Raw genomic sequence first — 18,705 nt, forward strand, 5'->3', positions numbered from 1 at the left:
GCAATAGCTTGGCATATAGCTTTAAGTCTGTGTTGAGTAGGGAGATGGGGCAGTAGTTTGCTGGGTCATGGGGTAATTTGCCTGGTTTAGTTATGTTCGCAACAACAACTTTGAAGGATTCATTAGGAATCAACCCAGTTATCAAAAATCTGTTGAGAGTATTACATTTAATGGAGTATGGGTTGTTCTTGGTAGGTTTTGTAGTATTCATTGCAAAAGCCATCAGCTTTATATAGTGGGAGTGATTTAATAGCTGCCTGAAGTTATTTGTGCGTAAACAGTTGAGTGAGGGCTTCTAGTTGTGTGGGAGTTGAATTGGGACTAAAAAAGCCTGAATTAAAGGTTGAATAGGTGGTGGGTCAGCAGGGGAGAGATGAAGATTATATAGCCGTGAATAAAAGGAACCTAAGCAGTTGGCATGTCTTTCAGATTAGCGAGTCTCTGTCCCTTAGTGTTTATTTCCATAATAAATGGAATTTTAGACTGTGCCACATTGTGCTTATATTATTGTGCTAGGACCTCACTTGCCTTATTGCCCTGGGCACACCATGTGAATCAAAGCTTTCTAAGATAGAAATCAAAGCCATTTTGTAAAAAAGAGCCTTATTCAGACTACAGTTTTCTAAACTCCGTAAGGTTCATATATGAGGGCTCTGTTTTAATGGTAGTATTGCAATTAATTGTTTTCCCTGGGCACCTAGTTTTAGGAAAGTTTTCCTCATGACTGACTTGTGGGCATTCCAAAGAGTCGTGAGGATAGCAACAGAGCCAAAGTTGCATGTGAAAAAAGAAGTGATCTCAGATCTGACATATCCATATGCCACATAGAATGGTGTTTGGCTGAGGATGGCGAGTAGAGAGAGATGCATGCTTGCGAGGTGGCTGCAGAGATTTCATTAAAGAGTGCTAGTTTAGAGAAGGGCTCAAGCAGAGAATGCATGAATCTAGTAGCTCGCATGACCTGCTTCTTAGTATCAAAAATTGGACTTGGGCCAGAATATCTCTAGGAAGGGCAGAAGGTAAATGCTGTAGCTTGTGGATTCCGTGGGCCCCGTCAATAAGTATATTCTGTGGCATAAGTGCTGGAAGCAATTTGCGGAATAGTTGGTGTAGATATGACAGTTCAGCTAAGGAGATAACCCCCTGACTTTAATGTTATTATGCCTGGAGCGGACCTCCAGGGCACCAACTTTCAGGTGACGTTTTATAACCTCAGGGTGCTCAACCTGAAGTCTTCCAGGAAGTGCATACCAGACCCTTAATCTGAGCATGCAGTCTGCATGCCTGAAAGTGTACAGCCCTGTTCCTTCTGAACCATGCCAAGTCACATGTCTTCAGAGCCCTCTTCACCACAATCTTGATCCAGTGATTGTTGGGGTCTACAGGTGAAAGGCTTATCGAAACCTGAAAGACTACTTTAAAAATAGAAAAGGGCCCCAGAAACCTCCCCCATTTCAGGGTATTCTTGGCCAGGTAAGCAAATGTTGTTATAGTGATGGTGTCAGTTGCTAGGGATGCAGGTGGTGCCAATACCTGCTGCTTTCCTCTGAACCACTGACAACAGGAAGCTGTCATATATAGAAGTGGTAGAACTTGATAATGTTCAGCCGCTTGCTAATAGGGGGCTGAACAGGCAAAAGTTTGGGCATTTGTTTAGACATCCAAGCAGTCAAAATTTTGGTCTGAACCAACTGCTCATCCCCAATAACTGTTGGTGGTAAGCTGCCTAGATCCATTCTCTTATTTTTATGGTCAACATTTGTCACAGTTGATGAAACTGCTATAACATTGCTGAATGTTTGTACACCGTATTGAGGTTTTCACTGTAGTTCTGATTTAATAAATCTTTCCCTGCACTATGTGGGTAACAGGCACTATTCTACCTAAGCTCAGCTATCCAAAACTGATATTATTAGACTCTGGAAATTAAAAATCACGTGGCAATTTTTGAAAAAGAAAAATAAGTACTTATTGTTTTTATTTTCAAAACTGATATACTCAGAGGGAATTGTAGTAAAAGGTCAATTTGAAAGTAAAGTTATTTAGCAGGATACTGTGTTAACAGTAGTTAAGTGCCAAACCTGATGCAAACAATTAAATAAAAACATAAATAATTGTAAATTGTAATTTTTTTCAAAGGTTATACAGAAAAGTGGATAACTTTAAACTGAATAAAGACCACATATCAATAAAATGACAGTCAAAATTAACCTATGAGAACAAAAAAATATGACAGCTGTCATACCTGACTTTTAATGATGACTCTGAGACTCACATCTTGATCCTCACTTCAGTGCAAAGTAAGATACTTACTAGAAACTAGCATGCAGCCAGTGAAGTCTCAACTCTTGTATTGCTTACTCATTAGGTAATGAAGAGTGGATCAGACTGACAACCTTAAACACTGCACTTTTAAAAAGCATGCTGGCAGTGGTTGCTTAGATTAATTATATAATATTCAAGCAACACTGTGCCCTGAAAAAGAAATCTCTGAATACTTGCCTCTCTGGGATTGATGCTTTGCAAAGGAATTTTCACTTTGAAAAAGAATTTATCTTTAGCTCAGTGATTTGAGGTAAAGCTCTGCTCACCATCAAATCATGCACCATCTAACATACTGGGGTTGATTTACTAAAACTGGAGAGTGCAAAATTTGGTGCAGCTGTGCGTGGCAGCCAATACGCTTCTAACTTCAAAGAGAGGAGAGAGAAGCGCCAAGCAGCATACAAATGTATTCAGTATGTAAGGTAAAAACACTAGGACAGAAACAATTTAGACTAATTGATTGGGAAAGGAAAAAGGTCCAGGTCCACATCCTTGGTACAATATGTAAAAGGGAATTTCCACAAAAATGGGACTTTGAAGGACCATGAACACTCAACAAAATTAAAATGATGTAAAATAGTGAAAATCTATTACATAAGATAAATAACATTATACATCAAAAAATAAAACACATGATAACAATAAGATAATCTGGACACAAGATGAAAATGTGCATAATGGAAGAGGCTCAAACCAGCTGTCAAAAAGATAAATAAAATCCAACGCGTTTCAACATGTGAGGTGAGGTGAGGATCTTCTTCAGGGAAAAAAATGGGCTGAAAGCTTCCAAATTAATACAAACAATCTCATGTATTAAACGTTTCAAACACGAGAGATCACATGCTCAACAGAGAAGAAGGAGACAGCAACACCCGGGGAGGCATTGAAAAAGCAAAATTAGGATGAAAAAATGTCATGTCCAGGTGCAGCACCCCTGTGCTAGAGAAATACCACTCAAAAAGGAGGGTGGGAAAATGACTAAGGGATGAAGGGGGAGAGTAGAACAAAGCCTTCACCAGCATCGATCTAAGTACAGAACCCATCGCTGTGAAGTTTTTTTGCTGGAGTCTTGTAAAACACATGTTTTATCAGGGACCCACATGCAGTTTAAATGACCACTAAGGTTAAGATGCATTTAGACGCCAAAATGGAGGCAAAGAAAAACCTAATAACGTGCAAGGTTTTAGCCCCAATACAAAATGTGAAAAACAGGGAAAGGTGAATGCCTAGCTGGATGACCTAAAAGTAGAGATAGGTGGGGGTTTTTTTTTTGCACATACAGACATATCCTAGGTCTCCACGTTTCTAACTTCAGCTTGTTCAATTAAGCTTTGACAATAAAACCTGGAAGCTGATTGGTTTCTATGCAGAGCTGCACCAGATTTTGCCCTCTCCAGTTTTAGTGAATCAACCCCACTCTTGTTTGGATGTTATTTGCAATGTGAATTTTCACTGTATTTTTTAAACTAAGGGTGAATTCCATTGCAAAGTGAACAGCCTACGCTGTTAGTAAATCAACTCCTATATCTTTGTTAATTCAAGAATATCTTGCAAAGTCAACAGCATTTTTACCTTTTAGTAAATCAACCACACTGTCTTCAAGCACTTTAAGCCTCTGTCAGAATATTCATATCCAACATGCTTCATGGTATGCTGAGTGCCTGGTTTTCTGATGCGCTAAATGGTTCTTCCTGCCAGCACTTATGTCACTACTGTGTTCTGCAGGGCAGTATGAGTGGCAGTCAGAACCACAGCTGCACAGCAGGGTACACTGACAGAAGTGACTTGGTAGCTTTACACAGCTGTCATCCCCACCTTCAGTAATTTGTCAAGGTTCTGCTTTACACTAAAGTACCTTATTAAACACTCTTAAAAAAATAAAGATGTATCTTGTTTTTTAAGTGAGTGCATACAGTACATTTAAACTGAAAGCTTTATAATGTTCACACATCAATAAGGTCCACTACATTGCATTGTCATGATGTCCTTTCTACACGTTAACCCTGACAATAACACAACAATTTCCAAATAACTTTAACCAGCTTTCCAGTGCAAAAACTAACACCCTGCTCATTCTACTCACAGAGCTCCCAGTCACAAAAAGCCTTATGACAGGCACACTGCCTCAGTTCTCTGCAGTCTGCAACACACAAATCAAGAAGCACAGTGGTCTGGCAGCAGTTTTGGGAACTGGAAAAGGGTAGTTGTTCTAGAGCTGGGACTGCAAAAAAAACAACCCTTCAAACAGACTGGGTAGAACAGTTATTAGAAATGAGTTACCGATTAGCTAACCTGGATGAAAATGAATTGCATGATGATTGCAGTTGAACTGAGCTGCTAGCATGAATTATACCATTCATAGAGAGAATCAATGATCTTTTCTGTGTAGTGCACAACAGGCAGCCAAGCTCTAAACCGTAAGGATGGAGGGGGAGGAACTGCAGGGGGAGTGAGCACTTCTGTACAGGACCCAGTGATATGGATTCAAACACCGAGATTGAAGCATGCTATTCTACTCTCCCTCTATGCTTATTCTGTTTTATTCAAGCCAAAGGGATAAAAATGTTAAGTAAAGTAACAACATTTGTAAAGGAAAACTACAGGAAAAGAGTTGTGTGCCTTTAACTTTAACCCCATCCTACTTCTGCAGCATTTTGTTTTGGCATGGATTCTGATATCCATAAAAGGATGCTTTTGTGTGCACCTATATAAGTTGATTCATCCACTGGAATTTATAGCTCTTTATGCGTTATATCTGAAGCAATCAAGCGCTGGAAGAATGCCAGGAACTAAAGTTGATGATAATCTGTATAGGAATAGGTCTGCACTGGAAACAAATGTGACACAGGAACCACTTCTGAACCCATCTTCTGATTATGATGATGAGTTTCTACGCTTTCTTTGGAGGGAATATCTACACCCAAAGGAATACGAATGGGTGCTCATTGCTGGATATATTGCAGTATTTATTATTGCTCTTATTGGAAATATCTTGGGTAAGTAAATGGTCATTGTATCATTTCTGTTTCTTCTAATGATGCATGTTCAGAATTATTAATTGGGTAGCACAGAGCTTCGTAGAGTGCAGTAACTTATATCAATCAAGCACAGTTCACTTTTTTATTTTTTATTGGGTGTGCATTGTATGTCCGAGGTGTGTGAATTATTTTGATAAAAGAGATAATTCTGTCATAAGACAGCTTATACATACTTTTGAACTTCATTGGAAAATATCTGATCCATTACAGGCTACAAGTTGGTTGATCCAGAGTGGCTCTGTCCACAGCACAGTGGTGCTGAAATCCACCAGAGCTCTACTACTCATGCTTTTAATGCGCTCATGATTATCCAGGTACATGCTGATGTCATCTTTAACTCTAAACTTGTATAATCATTTCCTATTGAACTTCTCCTTAGGCTCTTGAAGGGAATAATAGCTTTGCCTGGCAATCTTAAAATATGGATTTGTTAATTTACTAGTGAATTTCAGCATAGCGTATTCGAGATGCCTGTAAAGCACTGTCATTGTTTCCTAGTAGAGATTAATTTGGGTTCATACAGAAATTTGACAAGTACATTTATAGTCTGTACTATATTTTTCCTAGCTTTTGCTGACAACTTAGGCAGCCCTCTTTTCAGAAAATAGTGCTGATGATTGTGGTTCTTAATTAAAATGATTGACTTCTCTAGCTGTTTGAACGATTTGCTGAATATGTTAGTCTCCTACTGTCAAGGTGAAATGGAGGTATAAACTCCATTCTAGATAAGAACTGTTGATAGAATATTTTACTTGTGCTTTACTGAGGTATATTCTTAGACAGCAGGAAGGCACACATTTACCAACCAAATCACAGATGCATGTGAGCTGGAATGCATCTCAAAGCTTCAAAGTATTATGAGAACACTATCCAGCTTTACAATTGTTTTCCTGCTGAACATAAATGTGTTAAAGTGTCTCCCAGGAGAACTCTCTAAGAAGAACACTATTATTGCACACAAATATGCTTCCTAAGTGCCATATACTAAATAACAGTCTCATTAACTAAGCCTACCACTCATGCCTGTCAATGACTGCTATAAATATTACTCTTAGGAGGAAAATAATAATGGAATATTGCAAACTTTGTTCTAAAATAGTTACGATATCGTTAGATTAGTTGCCTTGGCAAGACACCAAGATGTCAAATTGATTTATTTTTTTTCAGTAATATGCTAAATTAAACAGATATGAGTCTAAATGTTACCCTCTATAAACTCATCCTTTTAAAAGAAATGATGAATAAATATACTATAAAACCTGTAAGCTAACTGTAGGCACACATCACAATCTGTTCTGGATCATAAAAATTAGAAAATATCTGCAAATATTGGATTTGATATTAGCTGATCCATAAGACTCAATCCGATAAACAACCTTACCATTCACATAATGGTAAAACTTAAAAGGAAAATATGCACAAAATTCCCACAATGTTATGTTTTCATTGCTTTACATGAGCTTCTCTTATAGTTAAAAAGAATAAAAACAACTAGAGTTAAACTTGGGGAAGCAAAGTAGTAGTGAACTTCGTTAAAATTCACTATTTATTTTTTCAGAGTTGGGAATAATATGTTTTTTCCACACTTATATAAAGTAATCAGTTAATTTGTTAAAATGCAGTATATGGAATAATACTAGCATTAAAAAAAAAGGATCAATACAGAAAGAAAAACATAAGCAGATTGCCAAGCAAAATCACAAAAATGGATCAGACAAACCGCTGGCCATGTGGATTTTCCATATTCACTTGTCTCTAACAAGTAAGCTGAACTGCAGCATTTCCTTTTTGATTCAATAGTGGTCACACAGAGCCATCTAGTGTTGCGGATATATTATTATCCTCCTTTCTCTGTATGAGTACCAAGGGTGGATTTACTGCAAGCTGACAATATATATTTGTGTAGTTAATCATATTGCTGCAAAGTTCCACTGCAAACGTCCATGCAGATGGAAGGTGCAATTAATGCAAATAAGCTTAGATACCAGTCTGAATTTTATGAAAGACCTTGTTTTATGGGATAATGGAATAGAACACAGGTATAAAATAAGGTTTGTAGAATTCCACAGACCTGCACAGTGTTGCATATCTATTTTAATTGTCCATTTGTTTTACTTACTACTACGGTATATTTGATTTAAATAAGCAACCCTTCCTATCTACATAATAATTAAATTAATAAATCCTGACAGATGCCTACACTGTATTCAACACATGTAGCTGATTCCTTTAGATTTAAAGCATAATAAGAATTACAAATGAATGAGCTGGTCATCCTTTTATTATTCTTTATCAATGGTATAATACAGTGATATCCAAGACATTCTACACACAGTCACATACAGTATACGGTGGTCAGATTCACTACTTGTGTTTGCCAATATTCAAACAACGTCTATTTTTTAATGAGAGATGCTTTCTGTAACATTTAGCCCTGGCTCACATGAGTGTGGCTGTGAAATCACGCTACTTCAGTGCAATTGCAAAGCTGACAATCAGTGTGATTTCATGTATGGCTTGCTGAAATCTGTACGACTTTATTTACACAGATTTCAATGCAAGTTGCACATGAAAGCGCACAGAAATGGTGCAGGAACCTTTTTAAAAGTTACTGCAACTTTCGCAGCAATTTTCATAGTTCCGTTGCGACTTGTTATGCAATTTTATACAGGAATGTAGGCTTTTATCGCAAAGACAAAGAAACCAGTGTATGGTCCCGTGCCACAATGATATTAACCCACATGCCCTTTAACACTAATGCCACGTACACACGGTCGGATTATTAGACGGAGAATGTTCAATGGGGGCTTGTGTAGGCTCCATCAGACATTTTCCATCGGAATTTCCATCACACAAAATTTGAGATCTGGATCTCAAATTTTCCGACAACAAAATCCATTGTCAGAAATTCCAACCGTGTGTACACAATTCCGACTCACAAAGTTGCACGCATTCTCGGAATCAAGCAGAAGAGCCGCATTTGGCTATTGAACTTAATTTTTCTTGGCTCATGGTACATGTTGTATGTCCCAGCGTTCTTGATGTTTGCAATTTCCGACCAACTTTGTGTGACTGTGTGTATGTAAGACAAGTTTGGCCAATATCCATCGGAAAAAATCCATGGATTTTGTTGTCGGAATGGCCGATCAATGTCCGATCATGTGTATGGGGCATTAGTGTATATTTAAGAATTGTCCCAATGTAGGTTGGATGATATATTGCACAGAACCCCTCACACACATGGGCACTTACTATTTGATGTGGTTTCCATCAGCAACAGGAACTGGCTGTTTTGGTTTTTTTAGGTGGGGCACCTCAACCCCTCCTTTGCTGAAACATATGGTGGTCAGAAGTAGAATGGCAGGGGGTCATCACACTTACTACCTGCCATGTATGTGCAAATAAGGGGTGTAATCATTTTTATCATTTATATATTTTTATATTTAAAAACACTCACTACATTCTCCAACTCCCATTGCCAGCTAAGAAAAAGCTAAAACTGAATGTTACTCAATTATTCAGGTTTAATATTCAATGTTTAATTTTTGCTTTGCACATTTAAAGGCACAAGGAGTATAAAACTACCCTTAAAGGCATTCAGTAAATATAGAAATATTGAAGCTGCCATTACTGACTTGTTTTTCATTGTGTAGGCTGCAGAGCTATTATTCTAATCCAACCTTCATTTTTGGTAAACAACTTAAAGGGATTGCAAAGGTAAATAAAAAAATAAAAAAAAATAACAAACATGCATATACTTGCCTACTCTGTGCAATGGAATCGTGCAGAGCGGGTGGGAACCTCATCTTTTAGGGTCTCCCGCCGGTGCTCCTGGCTCCTCCTCTCTGGCCAGTGCCCCCATGGGAAGCGGCTTCATGCGTGCTCACACCCGAGTCCCTCTGCTGCGTCCATTGACACCGAGAGTGGGACCCCCCCTGCTCCCTCGTCAATGGCTCTCCGTGCCCCAGCAAAGCCAGTGAGACCCAAAAGAGAGAGGAGTAAAGATCTGCAGATGTGCACAGCGCTGGATCGAAAGGGGTCTCAGGTAAGTAAAGGGGGGCTGAGGGGGTGCTGCCACCTAAACGTTTTTTTTAATGCAAGGAATGCATTAAAGTAAAAAAACTTTTATACTTTTATAACCCCTTTAAGGTGGCCATACATTCATTGTGGATGCGGGAATTCTCCCCAATGTGTCATTGAATTCTAACAGAGTGACTTCCTCAACATTAGAATATATTGATAAGCACTGCAACTCAATGGCTGCATGCGCTGATCAATCAAACAAGAACAGCCATACATGGATCAATTGTGAGCCAGTTGTATGCCTGGCCAGATTTAGATCACTGCTGTTTTAAAGCAGTTCATACAAGAGGAATGACAATTAAGTCATATTGATAGTGGCTTAATTTTGTAGTAAACCATTGTCTAGCATGCAGCCATTGAAATCTTAAAAATCTATACTTCTCTCCTGCATGCGTGTTCCAGATCAAGGGCTCCAATACAAATATAGGATTCCAGCCCAGGAGATTGCACGGTTAAAAATAAGTTGGTGCTAAATATGCAGGCTACCTCTAATAATTTGAAGAGGATCAAGAATTAGTAGATCATATAGCCTATATGTGAGATCACCTAAAGCAGAACTCCAGACAAATAACCACATAGACATGTAGCACTAACCCCCGATGGAGCTGCTGAATTTGTTTGGGCCTGTACTCTGCTAGTGAACCCCCACTGACTTGGCTCAGTCCCCTTGACACAGCTGTGGTGCAAAGATGGTGTGAAGCTAATGGTGAAAAATGACCCCACAATATACAATATAATAACAGTATACCTTTGTTATTACCTGGTTATCCAATGGCTCCACCTGCTTGGAAAGGAACAACATTCCACACCAGTTGTACTTAACCAATAACTTATATTTATCAAGGTTAGTGTAAAATAGTAATTACAGCATTTGCACTGTCACACCAACATAATATGACAGCACAGTAGGAACACACAACAGTATGCACATGTGCAGTTGTCTTAAGTGATCCCTAAGAATGTGTCTCCAATTGGAACTAGGGCTCAGAGTGACTACACCTTACTCTGGACACCTTCCCACTTCCAGCACACTCTAGTAGTGATAGACATGCAGGATCAATAATGTATTACAACACAGTCCCTAGGGAGCTCCCCCAACTTTAACCACTTGCCTACTGGGCACTTAAACACCCATCCTGCCCAGACCAATTTTCAGACCAATTTTCAGCCGAACATTTTGAAAAAAAACGCACATTTCTTTGTTTCTGTGACAGAATTATGCTTATTATTAGTTTTTCTTCATAAATTTTGGCCATAATTTATACTGCTACATATCTTTGGTAAAAATAACCCAAATTAGTGGATATTATTTGGTCTTTGTGAAAGTTAGAGAGTCTACAAGCTGTGGTGCGAATCATACAAAATTGATCACATCTGATGTAATGGTGGCCTATCTCACTTCTTGTGACCCGAACAAGCCAGGAAAGTACAAATACCCCCCAAATGACCCCTTTTTGGAAAGTAGACATTCCAAGGTATTTAGTAAGAGGAATGGTGAGCTTTTTGATGTTGTCATTTTTTTCCCACAATTCTTTGCAAAATTAAGATTTTTTTATTATTTTTTTAATTTTTTTCCACAAAATTGTCATTGTAATAGGTTATTTTTCTCACAGGGCATGTGTATACCACAAATGACACCCCCCAAAAAATTCTGCTACTCCTCCTGAATATTACAATACCACATGTGTGGGACTTTTTCACAGCCTGGCCACATAGAGAGGCCCAACATGCAGGGAGCGCCATCAGGTGTTCTAGGAGCATAAATTATACATCTAAGGCCGCGTACACACGCGCGGACTGTTCGCCCAACTTTGTCCGCTGAACAGTGTTTGGGCGGACAGTCCGCTCGTGTGTGGGCTTTCAGCGGACAGTTTCAGCGGACAGTTTGACGGACAAGGTTTTTCGGAAATTCCGTAAAACTGTCCGCTGAAACCTTGTTTCAGCGAACAGTCCGCTCGTGTGTAGGCTTGTTCGTCAAACAAAGTTGTGCGCATGCTCAGAAAGGATTTTCACGCCGAAAGTTATAATGCAGTGTATAGGACGTCGTATTTTTCGTCCCGTCGTACGTGCCGTTCACGTCATCGCGCACGGTTTCAGCAAACTGTTCGTTCGTCGTGTGTGGCCATGTCCGTCCATGCTAATTTTGAGCGGACTGTTTGCCGAAACTGTTGGACGGACAAAGTTGGGCGAACAGTCCGCCCGTGTGTACGCGGCCTAACTTGTTGACTACCTATTACACTTTTGAAGGCCCTGGAGCACCAGGACAATGACACATGGCACTGATGACAGATGGCACTGATACGTGGCAATGATGACACTTATACGTGGCACTGATGACACCTGGCACTGATGACAGATGCCATTAATATGTGGCACTGGTGACAGATGGCACTTATATGTGGCACTGATGACAGATGGCACTTATATGTGGCACTGATGACAGATGGCACTTATATGTGGCACTGATGACACGTGGCACTAATACGTGGCACTTATGACAGATGGCACTAATACGTGGCACTGATGACAGATGGCACTAATACGTGGCACTAATACGTGGCACCGATGACAGATGGCACTTATACGTGGCACCGATGACGCGTGACACTGATGACAGATGGCACTGATAAGTGGCATTGATGGCACGTGACACTGACAACAGATGCCGCGTGACACTGACAGGTGGCACTGATGATGACAAATGGCACTGATACGTGGCACTGATGACAGATGGCACTAATATGTGGCACTGATGACAGACGGCACTATGTGGCACTGATGACAGATGGCACTGGGGACAAATGGCACTGACAACAGGTGGCACTGGGGGGCAGGTAGCACTGGGGAGGATGGCACTGGGCGAGGGTGGCACTGGGGCGGATGGTACTGGGGGAGGATGGCACTTTTGTTTTACTTTTTTTTTCACTTACGTCCGCTGCAGCCGTTCATCTCTCCCCTCTCACACGCTGTCTGTGTGAGGAGGGAGAGCGGCGCTGAGAGATGATCTCATACGTTTACAACGATCTGTGTTTGCCTGTCTCCGGGGGACACGGCAAACACAAAACTTCCCCGATGTGCGCCCGCGGCGGCGCACATTGCGGAAGTAAACATGAGGATGTCCAGGGACGGCCTTCTGGACGAGAGCGCCCGCTCTATAGCCGTCATTCGGCTATAGGGCGGGCGGGAAGCGGTTAATAAGATGCAAGGCCTTGTAATAAAGGATGCAGTCTTTGATCTTATTTCTTCTGCTAGCTATAGTTGTTGTAACAATTGTAATCCAACAGTGGAGCAACAAGGGTTAATGTGAGATGAATATTAGAACTGTTCCTGTAGTGTGATACATCTGTAATTGCCTCTAGTATAACATAATGTTAATAGTGAAGTGAAAGATAGGCTTGAGGCCTGCTTAAACTCAGTCTGTCTATTAAAGTCTCCTCCGTGGATCTATAGGTCCCAGCAACACTGTGTTAAAGTCTAGGGGTATGCAAGTGCGTAAGAAACTGTGGGAAACTGGGTTTGAAGAATAAGTCAGCTCCACTTTGCTGGTCTCAGTCTATTTCTAGCTGGCTGGCTCCACCACACCGCTCCACCAGGAGCTCTCAGTTACCTCCATCAGGGTGCCTCTGGATCCTTCCCAATCCAACCACACTGCTGTCCCAGCACGCTGTGGTGTGATGTGAAGTCCTCCTCTGGCTTTAGGTTTCTGCTCAGCAGGCTGCAGTTCTCTGGAGACCTCCTCACAGGTCCTCACAGCCAGGCCATGTGTCCAGAAGAGAAAGAAAATGTCCGCACGGGCTCTTATATAGCCTACCCAGCATGCAGTTCTGTAGAGGGTGATCATGGGTAGGTCACCGGGCATTCTGGGTAAATGAGGGCAAATATAAAAAGTAAACACAGTCACTTACTGTTATATTTTCCAACACTATGAAAAGGAAATCATCCAAGTCAATTTCCTGTTTTGGTCACTAGATGGCGCCAAATACTAAGAAATAACATTGCCCATAGGTTTACATTGTATTCACATTAACATTGCATTAGTAGGTAAAAATGTCAGTGCTACAGACATATGAGATATGTGTATGATATCTGCTTTATCTGCCATAGTATTTGTATTTTTATCTATCCAATCTTCAGTATTACACAGCTCTTGCACAGAGCCTTGTCCTGTCTAACAAGGGAGGGGATTCCAAATCGTTACATTAATTGTAACAATTTAACAAAAAGTATTAATAATTTGTTATGATTAGAGCTTTATTCATTTGTGCATGTTTTTCGTGCCTGGAGTCCATGAAAACTTACCTTGAAGTACCTCTCACACCAAGTCCTCAAACCCCTTAGCTTTCTGCACCTAGCTCAAAACATAATAAAAGCATTAGAATACTCTCCTGCAGTATACCTGCTCCAACATGCCACCATTCCCAAAAGGCGACATCTTAAATCATTGACAATGCTTATGATAAACTAAATGCCTCAACGAAAGAGGGATGGTATTGTAGAATCAACGATATAGAAAAAATTGAAGAACTCATCAGTATCTCACACAAAAAGATACCCAAATTTACATCAACATGGTACAGTTGGTAATGCTTTAAAACAAGAGGGGCATATCAAGCAAACGACAGATTAGGTCTTCTCAACTCAATACACTTGCTGAAAATAGAAAAATATTAACAATTTACTACTGCTTCCAATCCTGGTCCCATTTATGATCCTCTTGGAGAACCGGTGTACTATCACATAATGTCCCCCATTGGATAGTGTCTGCTGTGTACTGCGCATGCGCAATACACAGGACACACAGATTCCGAAAATATCCAAAGATGAACGGCGCCTGCGCCGTGAGTCCAGGTTCTAGCCCACCATCTAAGTGGACATAGAGTTAGAATAAAAAGAGCTGAGCGTAGCGAGGCCGTGCCCGAAGTGTGGCGAGCGAAGCGAGCACATGAGGGGCCCTCTAATATGTGCAGCCCTATGTCCACTTGGATGGCGGGGCTTGTACTTCGACTAACGGCACAGGCGCCATTCATCTTCTGAGATTTTCCGAATCTCCTTCTTCTCTGTACTGCGCCTGCGCAGTCCGGGGCAGACACTTCTTCTAGATGGCCAGACGCTATATGACAGAACACTGGAACCAACATACACACTTCTTATGCTCTTAACCCAAACTAGTTCTATATTGATCTGTTTCAGCGTACTGTAGCTTGAGATAGAGAGGAGTCTGGAACCCCCCCCCCCCCCCTTTTCCCTTGCCTTTCTTTCCTTCTTACCTCCCGACCCACCTCCCTACCTATATACCATTTCTTTAGCTACATACTACACCTACAAGTACAACCTACAATTTTGCCAAAAATAAATAAGCAACAAATAAAAATAACATTTATAAAACCTAACATAACATAAAGATTGGTATAAAAAAAAAAACAGTTAGTGTATATGTGGAGTAATAGTTCTATATGCTGAGCTATCATCAAAATGTTTATACAATTTCATTATTTTGGCTCCATGTGCTAGTTGTAGAAACGTAATAGTTCAAATTTAAATGTACTACTTGCCAAGTCATCATGTACTTTTGACAACATTTGCAAAATGCTATATTTTTGTATGTTTTATTCACCTTTAATAAAAACATATGGAAAAAAATAAAAATTAAAGCGTTCTCAAAATTAGCCTTAAAGCATATTACATTGCTCAAGAATAAAATAAATGCATAAATACATTCCACAAACAGTCTACATGCTGTTGCAGATTGCAATGTTTTCTACTGTTTGGCCTTGAAGTGTGTCACCAGTATGAAAAGTGAAAGCAATTGTAGGTTAAAGGGTAAAAGGAGAGCACTCAGTTCTGTTTTAGTTATTATTTCAAAAAATTTCCATTTCCTTTACCATTTTGACTTTATTTTCTGAAATTGGGATGTAAAATGCCAGGGTCAGTATTGTTACATAAGTGCTATTCTTTCCAATTTTTAAGAATGTTTTTGTTGTTTATCTATATTTATAGCACGCACAATTTAGAGATGAATTTGCTAAGGCTGTAAGTTTCTTCCTGGTCCATTAGTATTCATAAGTGTCTTTGTATGTATGTATGTATGTATGTCATAGTTGCCAACAGTCCCAAACGGTCCCAGGAAATTCGGTTTGTCCCGGGAAATTCAAATTTCCTGTTTTTCGCAGCCGGTGGAGACAATGTCTCCGCCGGCCGCCATTTTTAAGAAGACCAGAAGCTGGTCTTCAATAGAGAACCTGTGGCGCCACCCCCGCTGCCAGTGTGTGTGTGTAAAGTGCAGTGGGCGGCGCCACAGTTCAAAGTTGGTCTCCGCGCGGAAACGTGAACGACGGGATGTCGGGGGCCAGTGGTATGTCGGGGGCCAGTCTGTGGATGGGATGTCAGAGGGGGCCAGTCTGTGGATGGGATGTCAGAGGGGGCCAGTCTGTGGATGGGATGTCAGAGGGGGCCAGTCTGTGGATGTCAGAAGGGGCCAGTCTGGATGTCAGAGGGGGCGCCAGGGAGTCTGGATGTCAGAGGGGGCGCCAGTGAGTCTGGATGTCAAAGGGGCGCAGTCAGAGGGGCGCCAGATGTTAGGAGGGGCTCCGCTGATGGACACCGCTGATGGACACCAGATGTGAGGAAGGCTGCTCTGATGGACATTAGATTTGAGGAAGGCTGCTCTGATGGACACCAGATGTGAGGAAGGCTGCTCTGATGGGGCACCCTCTGGCATCTGGTGGCAGGCAAGGTGGCTAGTGACGCGCTCATGGTTCCCACTGATTCTGCATTATGGTGAGTTGAATGATTTCATTTCATGTGCTTCAATCATCCTGACACCATAACAATCATGGCGCCGGGATGATTGAAGCGCTAACACCAGGTATTTGGAGTATCTTTATCTGCTGATTGTCAAACTCTGGAAAACACATTGCTATTGTGGTGTAGGATCGGGGGGCTGCTGTCCCTCCATCCCTCCCCCCTCCCCCCCCTTTCCCTTTCCCTTTCCCTCTCCATCCCGCATTCATCTCAGACATTAACCACACCCCTTTAAGGCACGCCCCATGTAAGCCACGCCCACCATTTTAATTGAACCACGCCCATATTTTGCCGCTGTGCACGCTGCATTTTATCCTTTTCCTATGCCACACCATGCCCCGCCCCCTAATTATAACACAACTCCGCCTACTGCCAAAAAAGTGTCCCGATTTTTTTTTTTACAATGTTGGCAACTATGGTGTGTGTGTGTGTGAGTGTTGGGGGCGGGGGGGCCCTGTTTTGCTCTTTTGTATATATTAAATAATAAAAGAGTATATACACGTCTTAATTTAGACCATACTTTTGCAAATGGAAATAAACTAGGATATGTTTAGAGGAGTATATGGGTATGTATATGGATCAATTAACCCAACATTAATATTTTCGCTTTTGATACTTGACAGAGAGATAAACCAAGCATTTGTTTTTTAACCACTTCAACACCGGCGTATAGTCATATGACGTCCGCAGATGGGATCTCCCATCATGGGTGGGCGTCATATGACATCCTCTCATTTTCGGGCCATGTAGCCGAGCGCACACCCATGGCATTGCTCGGGACCTGGTGCGCGTGCCCGGCGGCCGTGATGTCTGCCGGGCACCCGCGATTGCCCGGGAACACAGGAGGACTGTGGATCTGTGTATGTAAACACACAGATCCACATCCTGTCAGAGGAGAAGAGACCGATGGTGTGTTCCCAGTACAGAGGAACTCGATTGGTCTCCTCCCCTTGTGAGTCCCCCCCACTGTTAGAATCACTCCCAAGGAACATAATTAACCCCTGCAGCGCCCCCTAGTGTTAACCCCTTCCCTGCCAGTCACATTTACACAGTAATCAGTGCAATTTTATAGCACCGATCGCTGTGTAAATGTGAATGGTCCCAAAAATGTGTCAAAAGTGTCCGATGTGTCCGCCATAATGTCGCAGTCATGAAAAAAAATGCAGATCGCCGCCATTACTAGTAAAAAAAAATAAAAAAAATAAAGAAAATGCCATAAATCTATCCCCTATTTTGTAGATGCTATAACTTTTGCACAAACCAATCAATATCAGCTTATTGCGATTTTTTTTTTTACCAAAAATATGTAGAAGAATACATATCGGCCTAAACGGAGGAAAAAATCAGTAGATGGGATATTTATTATAGCAAAAAGTAAAAAATATTGTGGTTTTTTTTTTTCAAAATTGTCGCTCTTCTTTTGTTTATAGCGCTAAAAATAAAAACCGCAGAGGTGATCAAATACCACCAAAATAAAGCTCTATTTGTGGGAAAAAAGGACGTCAATTTTGTTTGGGTGCAACGCCGCATGACCGTGCAATTGTCAGTTAAAACGACGCAGTGCCAAATCGCAAAAAGTGCTCTGGTAAGGAAGGGGGTAAAATCCTCCGGGGCCGAAATGGTTAATATCATTTGGATACTCTAGAATTTAATTTTTGGCTTTATCTTTTAACTTGAAACCTTAGCCCCTTGGCATATGGCTGTGCAATTGCCACAGCAGTTACGGGAAGATTCCACTCTCACTGTTGCATTTTCAGTTTGTTATATCCATTGCATATTGTGACAAATGGAATGAGAATATCTAAAATTCCACATTGGGTGTTGTTGTAGACAATAGTTATGGCTAAACCCCATGGCTACTAGACTCCACAAAACAAATACCATTAGCCAGTATGTAACAAAGCTCACCAGGCTGTCCTTAAAACTGCAGTATCACGTTAATTGAATTGTCCTAGAACTAGAAAGTTTTAAATCTTAATTCACTGCCAATGCACACATGTCCACCTAGTTTTTGTGCCCCACAACTTGTTCAACTGCTCTAAATTGCAGACTTTTTTGAGAAATCTGAAGCAACTTTTCTTTTAGCAAGAGTGTAATTGTGCATAAGCAGTTAAAATTTTTAGCTCCACCAAATCATCTACTAAGCCAATAACCATAATTTAAAAGTGTAATGTGCACAATTAAAACAGTAACGTCCTCTGTATGAATGCACTTAACCACTTCAATAAAGGGCTCTTATACACCTTCCTGCCCAGACCAATTTTCAGCTTTTAGCGCTGTCGCACTTTGAATGACAATTGCGTGGTCATGTAACACTGTACCCAAACTACATTTTTATCATTTTGTTTTCCAACAAATATAGCTGTCTTTTGGTGGTATTTGAACACCTCTGGGATTTTTATTTTCTGCTAAACAAATAAAAAATGAACGAAAATTTTGAAAAAAAAAAGTTTTTTTG

The 18,705-nt window shown here is 40.8% G+C and overlaps 1 protein-coding gene across 1 annotated transcript in view; it reads left to right on the top strand.

Annotated features, from left to right (window-relative positions):
* The first annotated feature begins 4,820 nt into the window (after positions 1 to 4,820).
* Positions 4,821 to 18,705, top strand: part of HCRTR2 (hypocretin receptor 2) — a 172,856-nt gene continuing 158,971 nt past the window's right edge. Inside the window, exon 1 of the mRNA XM_077490313.1 lies at positions 4,821 to 5,321. Within this exon, the coding sequence (XP_077346439.1) occupies positions 5,105 to 5,321 (217 nt within the window). The 5' untranslated portion in view covers positions 4,821 to 5,104. The remainder of the gene's footprint in view (positions 5,322 to 18,705) is intronic.

The sequence above is a fragment of the Lithobates pipiens genome, unplaced genomic scaffold, assembly GCF_037356315.1.
Source record: "Lithobates pipiens isolate NorthernLeopardFrog02 unplaced genomic scaffold, aLitPip1_a1.2 Scaffold_18, whole genome shotgun sequence".
Taxonomy (NCBI): domain Eukaryota; kingdom Metazoa; phylum Chordata; class Amphibia; order Anura; family Ranidae; genus Lithobates; species Lithobates pipiens.